Source organism: Callospermophilus lateralis, chromosome 2 (genome assembly GCF_048772815.1).
Source record: "Callospermophilus lateralis isolate mCalLat2 chromosome 2, mCalLat2.hap1, whole genome shotgun sequence".
NCBI classification, from domain to species: Eukaryota; Metazoa; Chordata; class Mammalia; order Rodentia; family Sciuridae; genus Callospermophilus; species Callospermophilus lateralis.
In genome coordinates, this window is record NC_135306.1 from 38,403,914 (window position 1) to 38,419,892 (window position 15,979).

At 40.3% G+C, this 15,979-nt stretch overlaps 1 protein-coding gene across 1 annotated transcript; it reads left to right on the forward strand.

The window, feature by feature from the left end:
• The first annotated feature begins 340 nt into the window (after nucleotides 1–340).
• On the forward strand, nucleotides 341–12,807 carry Aptx (aprataxin). The gene is made up of 8 exons (XM_076843354.2): nucleotides 341–391; nucleotides 5,606–5,740; nucleotides 7,832–7,878; nucleotides 8,099–8,401; nucleotides 9,003–9,062; nucleotides 9,852–10,078; nucleotides 10,349–10,452; nucleotides 12,478–12,807. The coding sequence occupies exons 2-8, from the start codon at nucleotides 5,611–5,613 to the stop codon at nucleotides 12,630–12,632; spliced, it is 1,026 nt and encodes a 341-aa protein (XP_076699469.1). The 5' UTR covers nucleotides 341–391; nucleotides 5,606–5,610; the 3' UTR covers nucleotides 12,633–12,807.
• Nucleotides 12,808–15,979: the final 3,172 nt, after the last annotated feature.

The following is a 15,979-nucleotide window of genomic DNA, read 5'->3' on the forward strand; positions in this document are numbered from 1 at the left end:
TTCGGCTTGAATGATGGCTGTAAAGGTAGTGAGCTGCTTCTTACAATGACAGTGTCAAGACGCTGCGGAGAAAAGTCACAGAGGAGACTTTCCTAATTCAGAGACAGAGGCAGTGACAGGCGAGTGGCCCTCAGGTAGAGCGGTGCTGAGAGAGCTCTCCCCACCGGGATAACTGGCAGGACCGACACTAGGAATTGTGAGCGACCATTTGGGACAGGCGCTTTTCCATCCGGGAACAGGGCGAGACCCTTTCAGTCAATTCTCGAGAGAGGAACTATCGGCGCCCGGCGCCCGGGGAGCTTGCCAGCCGGCTCGTGACGTCATCCCGTGGCGCCGGAAGCGGAGGAGCCCGGAAGGAGTAACGTGAACGTTTTGGTCTCGTCAACTCGAGGTAAGGCCGTAGGCGACCTATCTCGTCTTCTGGCCGTGTGGGTTGAAGGAGGGTGTCTGCATTAGGCCGGGGCTTCTGCTATCCTTGAGCAATGTGGCCTGAACGACGCTCTCACGGCTTCTTTCTTAGTAGATGTCGCTTCATCCTTCCCTCCTGCTCTCGTGGGCGTGTCTCAGCGTGCGTTCACGTTGGTCTCCGCCCCTCTTCGCGACACCTATACCCACCTCGGTCGCCTACAAGCCGAAAAAAAAACTTAGCTCACGGACCCGCCCCAACCAGTTGGGAAAGGTACTTTCCGCCAGAAACGCCTCCCTTCGTGGCGTCCTCAACAGGCCTTGTAGGAAAAAGACTTCTAGAAGCAACCCTTTCCTCGTACACACCAGTGAGCGGATCTGCAAAGCAGGGATATTTGAGGTCCCATCCCATTTGGAATTAATACGACCCATGTTTGTACTCTAGGGAATTTGACTTACGTTGGGAATTTAGTAGAACACTTGAGTCAGGATTGTTCACTTGGGGAACCAGTAGAGATTTGTGTTTTTTGACCTTAGTTGCACAGTCTTCGCTTTTGGATGATCTTTTATCATATCTGAAGCTCCTCCTTTAATCCTATTTTCACTGTTAACAGGAATGGTAAGTGTTGAGTTTAAATAACTTGCCTAGGTTACACAGTGAGTAGGTGGTCAAGATTTGAACTCAAGCAGTCTTAACTTTGAAGTCTTGGTTGGTCATCACTATCCCATATTGATTTCCTTCAACTATTCAATAAATTCCCAAACACCTCACTCTGTTGTTACCTGTTATTTTATGGTGTCAATTACAGTCATCAGATACGTTTTCCCTCAAATTAATTAAATTTCTTTCTTCTTTTTTTCTTTCTACTGGAGATTGAATCTCCTGTATGCTAGGCACGTACTATACCAGTGAGCTATATTTCTACCACCTCTTGATACAGGTTCTTGCTGAGTTGCCAAGGCTGTCCTTGAACTCGGAATCCTTCTTCCTCACCTCCCAAATAACTAGGATTACAGGTGTGGACCACCACCTCCAGCTTTCCTCTCAAATGTCTTCCTTTGTTTCCTTCTTAACAATATCGTCTATATTTACACTCATCTTTCCTTTTCCTTTAGCTTCAGGATGAGTGTGTCTCTGGCCAAAGAAATCCCTTGATCTTTGATTCTGATCTTTTTTTTTTTTTTAATGCCTTTGTTTATAAGACCTTGTTTTCATTTGTCATTTCTGCCCCTTTCTGTTTGTGTTCCAGTAAGAATAAATAGGTTCCTGACACTCCCAACTAAAGAAAGAAAACATTTCTGATGATTGTCTTCATTTTGTTGTCCACTAGTAACTCTCTTCCCTTTGTTATCCATACTGTTTTAGAGTATTATAAATTCTGTCCCCATTTTCTCACCACCCATTCTCTTTTGCAGTCTAGCTTTCAGACTCATTATTCTCTTGACATTTCATCCTAAGGTCGCCAGTGATTGGTTACCAGACCAATAGGCATTTTTCTTTTCTTCCTTCCTTTTTTTTTTTTTTGGCACCAGGGATTGAATCCAGGGACTGCTCAACTACTGAACCACATCTTTAGCTCTTTTTTAAAAAAACATTTTGAGGCAGGGTCTCGCTTAATTGCTAGGGCCTCGCTGAGTTGCTGAGGCTGGCTTTAAACATGTGATCCTCCTGCCTCAGCCTCCTGAACTGCTGATGTTACAGGCAGGTACCATCACACCTGGTAAGATAGATATTTTTTGGGTTTGGGGTTGTGGTTCAGTAGTAGAGCACTTGCCTAGCACATGTGAGGCACTGGGTTCAATTCTCAGCACCACATATAAATAAATGAACAAATTAAAGGTCAGCACCTAAAAAATGTATTTTTAAAAAAGATAAGCATTTTTCAGTCATTACTGAATTCCTTTACTGCTTTTGGAACTTGATCATTCCTTTTATACCTTACTCCTCTGCTTTCCAGGACAATATGCTCAGCTGGTTTATTCAGCAAGTATTTATTATGATACAGAAATGAGCAAGACGGATATTTTTTTTTCTTTAAAAAGTTTACATCCTAGTTGTTTCTCCTTGTGTTTTGCTTACCAGTTATTTCTCCTGTGTATGGTTTTTCCCCTTTCCCTAAAATATTTGATGTTTCCAGTGCCTGTGATTTTAGCTCCTTTGCTCTTTTCATTCTATATACGCTTTCTGAGTGAGTACATTAAACAGCTTGGTTTAAAGTACCTACTCCATGCTCCCAAATCAAAGTTGTCAGGATAGACTTCTTTTTTTTTTTCTTCTTTTTTTAAAAACCTCTTTTCTTGAGATTCGCTATTGAGCTACTTCCCTGGTCCTTTTTATTTTTTATTTCAGAACAGGGTCTTGCTAAGTTGCTGAAGCTGGCCTCAAACCTGCTGCAGTCTTCCTATTTCAGCCTTCTGAGTTACTGAAATTGTAGGCATGTGTTACCTATGCCTGGCTCCCTGGATAGCTGTACTTGCAAGTCCCACAGACTTCAGAGGCCTGAGACTGAACTCAACATCTTTCCCAAACTTACTCTTATTATATTCATCACTAAATCTTGATTTTACTACCTAAATGTTTCTCAAATCTTTGTTCACTTTTTTGTTCCTAATACAGTAGCTCACCCTACCTCCTTTTTTTGGCAGGGGACACATATGAGTGGGTGGCCGAAGCTGTAAATAGTCTCTGTCCCTACTCTCAAACTATACTCTTTTATGGTTTCTTTTGTCAACATCAGTTTTCATTCACCACATTACTTATTTCCCAGTGCATAACAAAGACTTGCTTTTCAGTCCATTACCTGCTCATTTGTCAGATTCTAGAAAGAGCAAACAGATGTCCCTCAGAACACACAGCATTTTAAAGTTGGACCTGCCTATAGCACTGTCATCATTTGGGGCTTCAGGTTTAGGATTTTAGATTTACAGCTGAATTTTTGTGGTTCTTGCATCAGTTTCCTCCCGGAGAACTGCTGAACTGCCTTTTGAGTCTCTGTGGTCTACATATATATTAACAGCCTCTTGACTAGTCTCTGACTCTAGCTTTCTCCACTCTATCCTGCCTGTACACAGCTGTTGGCAAAATGTTGTTTCATTTTACTGTGAAGCTCCAAACCTGGCGGTTGACTAATATTGATTATGTTAAATTTAAACTTCTCAGTTTAGTGTTCTTTCAACATTTCTGCCATTTTTTTTCCTTTCTTTCTTTCTTTCTTTCTTTTTTTTTTTTTGAGAGAGAGACTCTCTGGGACAGCTCCTCTGGTTTAGCAACTAAGTCTGCTTTCTCTCCCTGGTCCATGGCTTGCCATTGCTGAAATCTGTGCTGTCACTTATGCTTTTAAAAATGAAATAATGAATTACCCTTTCCTACTCTTTTCTTTCTTTATCAGTCCCCTTGGTTTCTGGCCTTCTCTAACTGGGTGGTTTCTGGAAGCTTTTCCTGACTAATACAGGACCTCCTTAGCCTGCATATTCTCATATTAATCTAGTTCCTGTGAATTTGCACCTCTTCAGCTTTCATTTTCTCATTCTGCTTTGTATTGGCTTGTCTTTGAAGATAGTAATGAAACTCTGATTTTTAAAAATCTGTGTTCTTTATGAACACTAAGTTTTTGCAGACAGCATAACTGCTGCTTTGACTGCAGGCCTCATTTCTCTGCGAAGGGGGATGTCAGAGACATGAGCATTGATTTGGAATCTAGGGGAGGTATCCAAAAGGTCTAGTCCTGTACTTACCTGTGATTCCCCTTTCTACCTCCTAGGTAATCTCATTCTCTCTTTTTGCCTTAGCTTCATGTTGATGCCTATCAAATATATATGTTCTGTTCATCCCTTTTTCTTTCTTTTTAAAAAAATATTTATTTTTAGTTATAGTTGGACACAATATATTTTATTTATTTATTTTACTGGTGCTGAGAATCACATGTGATTCTCAGGGCCTCACACGTACTGGGTGAGTGCTCTACCGCTGAGCCACAACCCCAGGCGACCCAGTTCATCCCTCTTTCTCTAGCTTCATCTTTGCATATCCCCACTTGACCCTTGGATCTTCCACAGACAGCTTAAACTAATTGTGTTTTTTTTTCTCTCTTTTTTTTATTGGTTGTTCAAAACATTACAAAGCTCTTGACATATCATATTTCATACATTTGATTCAAGTGGGTTATGAACTCCCATTTTTACCCCGTATACAGATTGCAGAATCACATCGGTTACATATCCACGTTTTTACATATTGCCATACTAGTGACTGTTGTATTCTGCTATCTTTCCTATCCTCTACTATCCCCCCTCCCCTCCCCTCCCATCTTCTCTCTCTACCCCTGTTTTAATATCAGATTGGTCCTTCTTCACCTTCACCTCTGTCCTTAAATTATGTCTTCCTGTATATTTTTTATTTTGGTTAATGGACACCTTCTAAATTAGAAATTTTGATTTGGTGTCTCTCTTTACTCCTTTGTCATCCCCCAAATGTCATTAAGTTTACTTTCCAGTTCTCTCAGGCTTTTCTGCTTTTACTTGGTCCATCTCTCCTGTGAATTTCTTTATTTTTTTCTGATACTCTAAAATAACCTTTATTTTTCAAAAGAACTTCAGCACCTCCATTGTACAGGTTGTATGTTATGACAGATGGGAATAACATGTATTGTTTTAATAGCAGTATATTATTTCAATTAAGAAAGGAAACCTTCTAATACATATAAAGACATCTAAGAACTAAGGAACATCTTTGTTCTTATGTTCATAGTTCTCTGATAGGCAAACTCCTTCACGTATTTTAAAACCCTGATAAGTATTCCTTCCTCACGAAACCTTTTTAAATACCCTCCTCAAGAGTCAGTCAGTTCTCTCTCTGGGCTAATGCCACATTTGGTTATTTTCTTCTTATAGTGCTTATGTAGCCTTAATGTCCAGCACATAAAGTATATGAATAAATTTGTAACAAATGTTTGATTGCTTCATATGATTCAGGCAAGGAGGTGAATACCTGTATTATTTCGTTGAATCCTCACAGGAGCCTGATTGAGTCTGGTCATTATCACAAATTTATAGGTAAGGAAATTGAGGCTAGAGAGGTGAAGTCACCTGCCTCAAGATGAACAGCTGATAAATCACATGTTTGGTGGTGCTAGATTATAGCCCTGGAGGACTTGTACTTGTGCATCTGTTTTTCCAGTGATTCTCTTGTTTTATCTCTCAGTGATAATGCGGGTGTGCTGGTTGGTGAGACAAGACAACTTGCACCAGCGAATCAAACTTCCACATTTGGAAGCAGTTATGATTGGGCGTGGCCCAGAGACCAAGATCACTGATAAGAAATGTTCTCGACAGCAAGGTAATTGGTCATAGAAATGTGATTTCCATGTTTGGTTCTAGAAAATAGTGATCACCAAAGATGTATATTTCCTGAGTGCTCTTGCTGGAAGACCTATTGTCTAGCAAAAACTCAAGAACTAATCTCATTTAGATAACACCAGGGCCCCATTTTTTTTGATTCCATACTCCCAATGTGGTAACATTCTAGGCAGGGGGAGGAGAGGGTTGGGAACAGGCAGGTTTATCATTTTACTGTGGGATAATGGAATTGAGTCCTGTATACTGCTTTGTCCAGGGAGATTCCATACTGGATAATGAGACAGATTAATTTTGGAGTCTCCAGACTGAAATCATGTCTAAGAAGCAATGGAGTGGTGTCATCCCTTACATATAGCCTCACACAGAGGACAATGTCTTTATAAGACTATATGGTATGCAGTTCTTTCATAGGGTTTATTTATTTTCCATATTTTTTATTGGTGTATTATAATTACATATAATGGTGGGATTCATTGTTACATATTTGTATATGCCCATGATATAACAGTATAATTGGGCCAATATCATTCCCTAGTATTTCTTCTTTTCATAAGAAGAATGAAATGGAAGTCCTTGCTCTCAGGAAAAAGCCTTACTGTGTACCTCACTGTTTCCTGTAAACTTTGGAAAGGCCCAAGATACAGAAGCAGCCGCTGCCTCTTCCTATCCTGCTCCTCACAGCAGCAACTCTAGGGCATATGTGTGTGTATATCAGCCGGTATATCTACCTATCTTTTCCTGATGAGCAGCTATGGTGTTTCTTGCTCCCTGTCTCAATCTCAGATACTTAGTTCACTTACCTGCACATGAGTGTTTAATGTGACCTTTTCTTATACATGCTCAGACTGTTTCATTTCTGCAGTTCTTTTTCTAAAATATTTTTTCTTTTAAAAATATTTTTAGTTTTAGATGGACACAATACCTTTATTTTACTTATTTATACTTATGCAGTACTGAGAATTAAATCTAGTGCCTCGAACATGCTAGGCAAGCACTCTACCACTGATCTATAACTGCAGCTCCTCTAAAATATTATTTCTTTTCCTTCCAACCAAGGCCAACTGGGCTTTCTGTTTTACCTCTTTTCTCTGTTGAAGGTATCTGATAACATATATATATATATATTTTTTTTTTGGTACCAAGAATTGAGCCCAGGGTTACTTAACCACTGAGTCATAGCCTCAAATTTTTTTTTTTTTCCTTAATGTTTCATTTTGAGACCAGGTCTCACTAAGTCCTTAGGGCATTGCTAAGTTGCTGAGGTTGGTCTCAAACTTGCAATCCTCCTGCTCAGCCTTTTGAGTCACTGGGATCACAGGTGTGTGCCACCATGTCTGACTATCTGATATATGTTAAATTTTTTTGTTTTGTTGTTGTTGTGCTGGGAATTGAACCCAGAGCTTCAAGCATGCTGGGCCAGTGCTCTACTACAGAGCTATGCCCTCAGCCCCTCTTTTCTTTCTTTCTTTTTATTTTGGTACTGGGAATTGAACCCAGGGGCAGTTTGGCACTGAGTTATACCCCCAGCCCCCACCTTTTTTTTCTCTCTAATTTTTATGTTTTATTTTTGAGACAGGGTTTTGCTAAGTTGTTCAGGGTCTCACTAAGTTGCTGAGGCCACCTTTGAACTTGGGATCTTCCTACCTCAGCCTCCTGAATCACTGAGATTAGTCACAGGCATGTACCACTGTGCCTAGCGATAGTTGTTTTTTTAATAATAGTGGAAGCCTGACTTAATCCTGAGCCAAGAACTTGGGTTTCTTGTTGGCAAAGTCTATGATCCTGAGCTGGCCAGGGGTTCTAGCTTAGGGAATCTTGTAGGGATTCACTGAAGCTTTCTCATAGGATATTATCAGTAGCTAAGGGAATATGTATACTGATGGACATTCTATGGAAGGATTTGGAGCTCTTAGAAATTGTAGGATTTGGAACCCTAGCCACCTGCATATCAGGCAATTGTTCATCTGTTAGGCTGCCTTGTGCATTAAGGCTTCATTATCCTTTAGGTAGAATAGAAGCAAGTGCCTGATTTGTGTTGTATTTGTATTTAACTTTTTCTAATCTCTTTCAGTACAGTTGAAAGCAGAGTGTAACAAGGGATATGTCAAGGTAAAGCAGGTATGTGTGTGTGTAACTTGGATTTCCATTTTATACTTAATGGTTTGCCTTTAGAGTATCTGTGCCAACTAGCGAAGGCTTCTCTGACATGTGTGGAAGTGATAGGTGAGCATTAAGTATAGTAACTGGCACCATAGTAAGTGGTCAGCATAGCAGCAGCTCTATTACTTGTGATGGTATTGCTATTATTATAATTATTTTCTGATTATTTATTCCCTAGGTTGGAGTCAATCCCACCAGCATTGACTCAGTCATAATTGGAAAGGACCAAGAGATGAAGCTGCAGCCTGGTCAGGTTCTCTACATGGTGAATGAACTTTATCCATATATTGTAGAGTTTGAGGAAGAGGCCAAGAACCCTGGCCCAGAAACACACAGGAAGAGAAAGAGGTCAGGCAATGGTAATTCTGTAGAAAGGGATGCTGTCCAGGAAACTGAGCCTGGGACAGGGGTGGAACCTGGGAGCAGCCCCAGACCATGCTCTATGGCCCCTCAAAAGGAGAAAGATGCATCTAACAAAAAGGTGAGGGAAGTGTGATTGATAGATGATGTGGAGATTAAATGAGATATGACTGCTTCATTGTTTTGTATACTATAAAGCCAAGACACTTGTGAGGGGTAATTAACTATAATGAGGGTTATTAACCATGATGAAAGAGTCACTTGTTTGTCACATGAGAATCATTTGGGTGAATGTCCCTTTATGTGCTCGTCTCTTAAATTCCTGAGGTAAGCCACTTGAAGGAAGGTAGTATGGTAATAATGTACTTAACATTGAACACTAAAATGGGTCATTTGTATATCTGTAGAAAGTTAACATTGGAATACTGTTTATAGATCATGTAGTTCACAGGCTGATATCGAAGTGAAAACTTGTCAGGCTGTAGTTGGAGTGTGAGAGGGCAAAGAAGATGTAATTCATGTTCTGGCATTTCTGGCCTCCATCTTAAAACCTAGTTCTGAATATAGGAAGACAATTATTTTCCTAAAAGGCAAAAAATTGAAGTAAAGGAAGTCTAATTCTCAAAATCTAACCTTCAAAATTTTGTTAGACTTTTCTGTCACATAGATAACTAGTGATGAATTATTTGCATTTGCAATTTACATTGTCCTTTTTTGTTTAGGACTCACTGGGCCATTGGAGTCAAGGCTTGAAAATTTCTATGCAGGACCCCAAAATGCAGGTCAGAATAAAATTTTGAAACTTAAGTACATTTCATGTTATACATGACCACTCTGCAGAGGCCATATTTACAAATGAAATCAAAGGTTATCAGTCCTTCCAAGTGAGATTTGTTTTGCTATCCTATGAGAACAAGTGCTTTTTCCCACTGGCAATAAGGTTCTTTGAAGAGAAGCTAAGTTCTTCAAAAGAATGTGCCTTCTGCCTTGTTTCATTTAAACTTTTATGTATTGTTAAGAAAAGTTATGTTAACTTTATTATGGTCCCTTTTAAGGGAGACTCAGGTAATGTCTTGTGACTGTAGTACTGTGCTGCACTAAGTCAGCCATCATCCCTGAGGAACCTTTGAGGTCTGCTTCCATTACATACTGATTGACAAGGGACCAGGTCTGTTAGGGCTCCTCAGATCCCATGCACATATATCATGCTGTCCCCTGTGTTATAGTAAATGCATTTGAATTGATGCCTGCAGAGATTTTAATATCAGGTCCTTGGAAACTATTTTGTGCCATGCATCTTTTGTGTATTCTGTATAGTTTGGTGGTTGAAAACATGGACTCTGGAGTCCACTTCATTTGTGTTGAAATCCTAGATTTCCCACTTAGTGGCTATGTGACTTGTAAGACACTTTTAGCTTCACTCTCAGTGCTCTTACTGCTTTTTTTTTTCCCCCCTCACCTCCCTTTGCACAATATAGTTTTGGGAATTAAGTGACTTACTGAATATGACAGTACCTTGCATACAGAAGAATCTCAGATGTCTATTTCCTGCTCTTTTGCCCCTCTGCTAGGTTTACAAAGATGAGCAGGTAGTGGTGATTAAGGATAAATATCCTAAGGCTCGTCATCACTGGCTGGTCTTACCATGGGCCTCCATTTCCAGTCTGAAGGATGTGACTAGGGAACACTTTGAACTCCTCAAGCACATGCACACTGTTGGGGAAAAGGTGATTGCAGATTTTGCTGGATCTAGCAAACTCCGCTTCAGAATGGGCTACCATGCCATTCCCAGCATGAGGTATGCTTTTTTATTTTTTTCTTTTGGTACCAGGGTATTGAAGCCAGGGACACTTAACCACTGAGCCACATCCCCAGGCCTTTTCTGTATTTTATTTAGAGTCTCCCTGAGTTGCTTAGGGCCTCACTAAGTTGCTGATGCTGGCTTTGAACTCACAATCCTCCTGCTTCAGCTTCCCAAGGGGCTGGGATTATAGGCATGTGCCACTGTGCCTGGCAAGCAATTGTTTTTAATGAGTTTAATGATAAATTTTTTTTTTCTTCCAACTAGCCATGTACACCTACATGTGATCAGCCAAGATTTTGATTCTCCTTGCCTTAAAAACAAAAAGCATTGGAATTCTTTCAATACAGAATACTTCCTAGAATCAGAAGGTAAATAGTATTCTTTGGTTTTTGCATTTTTCCCCCCTCAAACATAATACACTTGAATCAGTTGTTTTACTAAATAACAACCTGCCCTCAAAAACCTGTGTACAACTTTATGTTCTCTACAAAGAGGGCACTATTAAAAAAAAAAACAACAAAAAACTGGAATAGTTAGATTGTAATATAATTGTCACTTTGCTCTGAGCAGCCTTCTTGAGAAAATTAATAAGATGTAAGGGTCAAAAAGTGTTTTGTTGTGACAACAGAATTATTGGAGTCCATGGATGAGAAGGCTCTGAACAGTTGTGTCTTTTACTATCAGGAGGATGGGCAGGAGCTTGGGGGTTACCTCATGTCAGAGTAGTTAATGAATATGGGAAGCTGTGTTTATTTGGAGTAAGCATTGTTTGGTATATATTCTGTGGAACTTCTATATCACTGAGGTGTTTATGGTGGTAGCTACCATTAATCAAGGGTCAACCAGGTGTAAAGCTCTGTGATAAGTCTTGACATAGGAACATGAAGCATGTTCTGAAGGAGTGTATTGTCTCAAAGATTGCTCAGATTGACTATGCGTCTGATAGATGAAAAGGTTGGCTCCGATCTACATATTGTGGGGTTGGGCTCCAAATTCCTTAATAGGACACCCATAGCACAAGAGTTAATAACAAGAATCAACAAATGGGACTTACTTAAACTAAAAAGTTTTTTCTCAGCAAGAGAAACAATAAGAGAGGTAAATAGGGAGCCTACATCATGGGAACAAATTTTTACTCTTCACACTTCAGATAGAGCCCTAATATCCAGAGTATACAAAGAACTCAAAAAATTAAACAATAAGAAAACAAATAACCCAATCAACAAATGGGCCAAAGACCTGAACAGACACTTCTCAGAGGAGGACATACAATCAATCAACAAGTACATGAAAAAATGCTCACCATCTCTAGCAGTCAGAGAAATGCAAATCAAAACCACCCTAAGATACCATCTCACTCCAGTAAGATTGGCAGCCATTATGAAGTCGAACAATAACAAGTGCTGGCGAGGATGTGGGGAAAAGGGTACTCTTGTACATTGCTGGTGGGACTGCAAAATGGTGAGGCCAATATGGAAAGCAGTATGGAGATTCCTGGGAAAGCTGGGAATGGAACCACCATTTGACCCAGCTATTGCCCTTCTCGGACTATTCCCTGAAGACCTCAAAAGAGCGTACTACAGGGATACTGACACATCGATGTTCATAGCAGCACAATTCACAATAGCTAGACTGTGGAACCAACCCCGATGGCCCTCAATAGATGAATGGATAACAAAAATGTGGCATTTATACACAATGGAGTACTACGCAGCACTAAGAAATGACAAAATCATGGAATTTGCAGGGGAATGGATGGCATTAGAGCAGATTATGCTAAGTGAAGCTAGCCAATCCTTAAAAAACAAATGCCAAATGTCTTCTTTGATATAATGAGAGCAACCAAGAACAGAGCAGGGAGGAAGAGCAGGAGGAAAAGATTAACATTAAGCAGAGTCATGAAGTGGGAGGGAAAGGGAGAGAAAAGGGAAATTGCATGGAAATGGAAGGAGACCCTCATTGTTATACAAAATTACATATAAGAGTTTGTGAGGGGAATGGGAAAAAAAGGAGAGAAATAATTTACAGTAGATGGGGTAGAGAGAGAAGATGGGAGGGGAGGGGAGGGGGGATAGTAGAGGATAGGAAAGGTAGAAGAATACAACAGTTACTATTATGGTATTATGTAAAAATGTGGATGTGTAACTGATGTGATTCTGCAATCTTTGTAATGTTTTGAATAACCAATTAAAAAAAAAAAGATTGCTCAGATTTAGAATCTGATTATCAGGCCCGTTTTCCAAATGTGAAGTCTACCTCAAGTTTACTAGCTTTAGAATATCTGACATAATTGACTGGAATTATGGTTTTTTTCTTTTCTTTTGGTTATTTACGTACCATTACATTGGCTTTCCAGAGAGGCTAAGATCTGAACTTTTCTTCCCTGCTTGCAGCTGTGATCAAGATGGTACAAGAGTCTGGCAGAGTGACTGTTCGAGATGGGATGTCTGAGCTCTTGAAACTGCCCCTTCGTTGTCATGAGTGCCAGCAGCTACTGCCTACCATTCCTCAGTTGAAAGAGCATCTCAGGAGGCACTGGACAAAGTGATTCTGCAGATCCTGAACTTCTGCCACAAGTGTGACTGATGGGAATGAACTTGCTAGCACCTGTTCTGGGTTGCTTGTGAACATTTTCTCATTTCCCAAATTAAAACATGCAGTTTTTTACAAAGCTTATTTTATTCTTGAGTAGCCACAATGTAGGGTCGCTCAAAATAGTTCAGGAATTATTAGGTAGAAATGGTTCAGGAATTAGGAATGTGTTCTCTGATGAGGTTGCTGGGACATGCCCGATTGCCATCTCCAGGACCAGCAGAGGGGCTGGTCATATATTTTGGTTCCTTACATTTATCTTCTCCCTCTGGAGGCATGTGGGACCTTTTTGGCACCTTTTTGTCAAAGTAGCTTGTTTTTCCTGAAGGCTCTGTGGGTCAAGTTCTCTGACCTTTATCTATACTATACTAGTTTTCTTGCCTTCTTCATCAAGAGTACTTAATTTGTTATGTACCTTCCACTCCTTCCTACCCAAGGTCACCTAAATGCTCCTTCTCAGGAAGACTGTGTCATCAGTTCTTTACTGAACAGTGAGGCTAATTGAGAGGGCAGAAGGTGGAGTCTTTTTCTAGTACAGGGGTGCTGCCTGCTGAGGAAACACTCAACCAGCCGTGTTCATTGCACTTTTGCACTCAGTTCTTTTTGCTGGCCTTCTTGGATCTGTCCATTTGCTTGAGGCAACTCTCCCAAGTGGTTGAAAATTATTGAAAGTCCTACTGACAATCAATCAGTGAGTTCTAATGTATATAGATGGTTCACAGAACCACAGCTTTATTTTTCCTCAACAGCAAATTGGGATGGAACAGTTGTATCAAGTTGGTTTTTGGGCAATATCAGGACTAAAAGGAAAGGGAAAGCTAAAAGTTGATTTCGATCAAATTGTTGATATATTTGTGGATAACTTTTTATTTTTGAGTAGTGATAAAAAGAACACCATTAACAAAATCTTCTATGAAGAAAAAACTTCAGTGTATAGAGACCATATTTGACCTCAGTTTTTGTCACAAATAAACAGGATGCCACAGAAGTTGCTTATTGAGCATGGTTTCAGTAGTAATTAGTGATTATAAAGTTACCATTTTCCAATTTCTATGTGTTCATATTATACTAAACATTTTATTCAAATTATTTCATTTAGTTCTCATGTACATAACTTTGTGAAGTAGATACTATTGTTATGCCCCTTTATGGTTGAGTATCTAATATTCTGTAAAGAGTTCTGGGCTCCAAAGTTGGTCTTGGTTTTGATACCTCAAACTCATTATTTCTTCTGTCAGTTTAACAGTATAAATGCAGGACTATCCATAAGGGGCCATAGGACCCAGGGCCCTTGGGCTTATATTGATCAAAAGCTTCCCATGGCATTTCACTGATTTCTCTGCAGCTAGCCAGTTCTTTTAAAGCCCTTTTAGTCCATTTTTCATATATCATCTCTGTCCTCTGTTCCTTCTGCACTCCAGGAATGTAATCCTTACTGTTATGGTTTGCATGTGAGGTGTCCCCCAAAAGCTCTTGTGTGAGACAGTGCAAGAAGCTCAGATGAGAAATGATTGGATCACAAGAGTCTTAATCCAATCAGTGGTCTAATCCCCTGTGGGATTAATTGGGTGGTAACCCTAAAGTGGGAGGGTGTGGCTGGAGGAGGTGGGAATTGAGGCGTGGCTTTGGGTATATATTTCTGTCTGGGGAGTGGAGTCTCTCTGCTTCCTCTTCACCATGTGAGCGGCTTCCGTCCACCACACTCTTCTTCCATGATGTTCACCCTCATCTTGAGCCCCAAGGAATGGAGTCAGCCTTCTGTAGACTGAGATCTGCAAAACTGGCAGCCCTTAAATAAACTTTTCCTCCTCTACAGTTGTTCTGGTTGGATCTAGATCTGGCTCCTAAGAGCCTGGGACCAGGGTAACCCTAGTTACAGCAGTGAAAAAGCTGACTAAAACACTTACCTTGTCAGCCCATTTGCCCATCGTTCTTTCTGTCTGTCTTGATAGCCTGCTTGATAGCCTGCTTGATTGTCTGCTTTCTTGCAGTGGTTGTCCACTTACTCTGTGTCCCATCAAGTTCTTCTCCAGCCCACCTGCAGAAGGGATGTGGTTTCATATCTTCCCCTTTTGCTGTCATCAGGCACCAGGCACTGAACCTCTTCAGAATTCTGGGTAGATTAGTTAAGAACAGATATGGATTCAGACTTGAGTGTCATTTCTGACTCTGCTATTCAGAACTGAAGGATCTTGGTCAATTTACCTATTTTCTTAGCTTCATTACTCACATGTGTAAATGGGCACATCAGGGCACAACAGGATTAAATAAAATAGTCCATGTAGGGCTTAGTAGAGTATGTTGTAGGTAGATGACCCTATAAATGGTAATTGAAAGCCTCTGGTATTATCTTGGTGGAGGTTTGAAAGGGGTATGCCTGATCTGTTTCTCTGAATCTGGCACCTTAGGGCTCTTAGAAATTTTCTAAAGATTTTGAACTCTTGTGGTCAGAATTACTGGTTTCACTTTAAAAAGTATAAATACCTTGGTTCTACCCTAGAACTACTGAATCACAATCCCAGTGGTCTGGGAATATGCATTTTAAAAATTGAAGGTAATCTTTATTCTATTGAGGTTTGAGACCCACAGTACAAATCATTTTGGCTTCAAAGTACCTTGCATTTCTAAAACTTCCAGATTTGGTTGTGCCCTTCAGGACATAAACCATCAAATTCTGGTTGCCTGCCTGAGTCAGTTATATGGCTTCCTTCTTTCAGCATGGTAAGGGTTATTTCAGATTCAGGGAGACATTAGATATTAGGAGAGGGAGAATGTCTGTCTATAGGGATCGGATTTTCTGCAGAGGCTAGGGTGAGCCCCTGGTCCCAGGCTCTTAGGAGCTGGGTCTGAAGCTGATGACTGTTCCCCTCAATGGCTCTTCCCTTTTCATGCTCAGAGGTCAGTCCAGTGGCTTGGTCTGGGACATGTAACAAATTCTGCCAACTGTAGGCACAGAGTATAAGAATTTTTCTTTCTCTGGTTCTGTCTCTGATAGCCAAGTACAAATGATTCTTTCAGGGATCAGATTAGACTTGAGATGGTTATAAAGAATCTTGCAGTTTCAGAGACATTTTCTAGAACTTGGCATCTGGTAGTCACACGCACTGAACATGGCTGGATATCAGTGACTTAGGGCTTATCTGTTAGTTAGAGTAACTGTTAGCCTCTGCTCCCAACAATTCCAACTAGAAGACTTTCAGAGAAAACTGAAGATTCTACTGAAGACTAAATTTAAAAAAATGTGAAAACCATGAAACCATGTGTGTGTGTGTGTGTGTGTGTGTGTGTATGTGTGTGTGTATA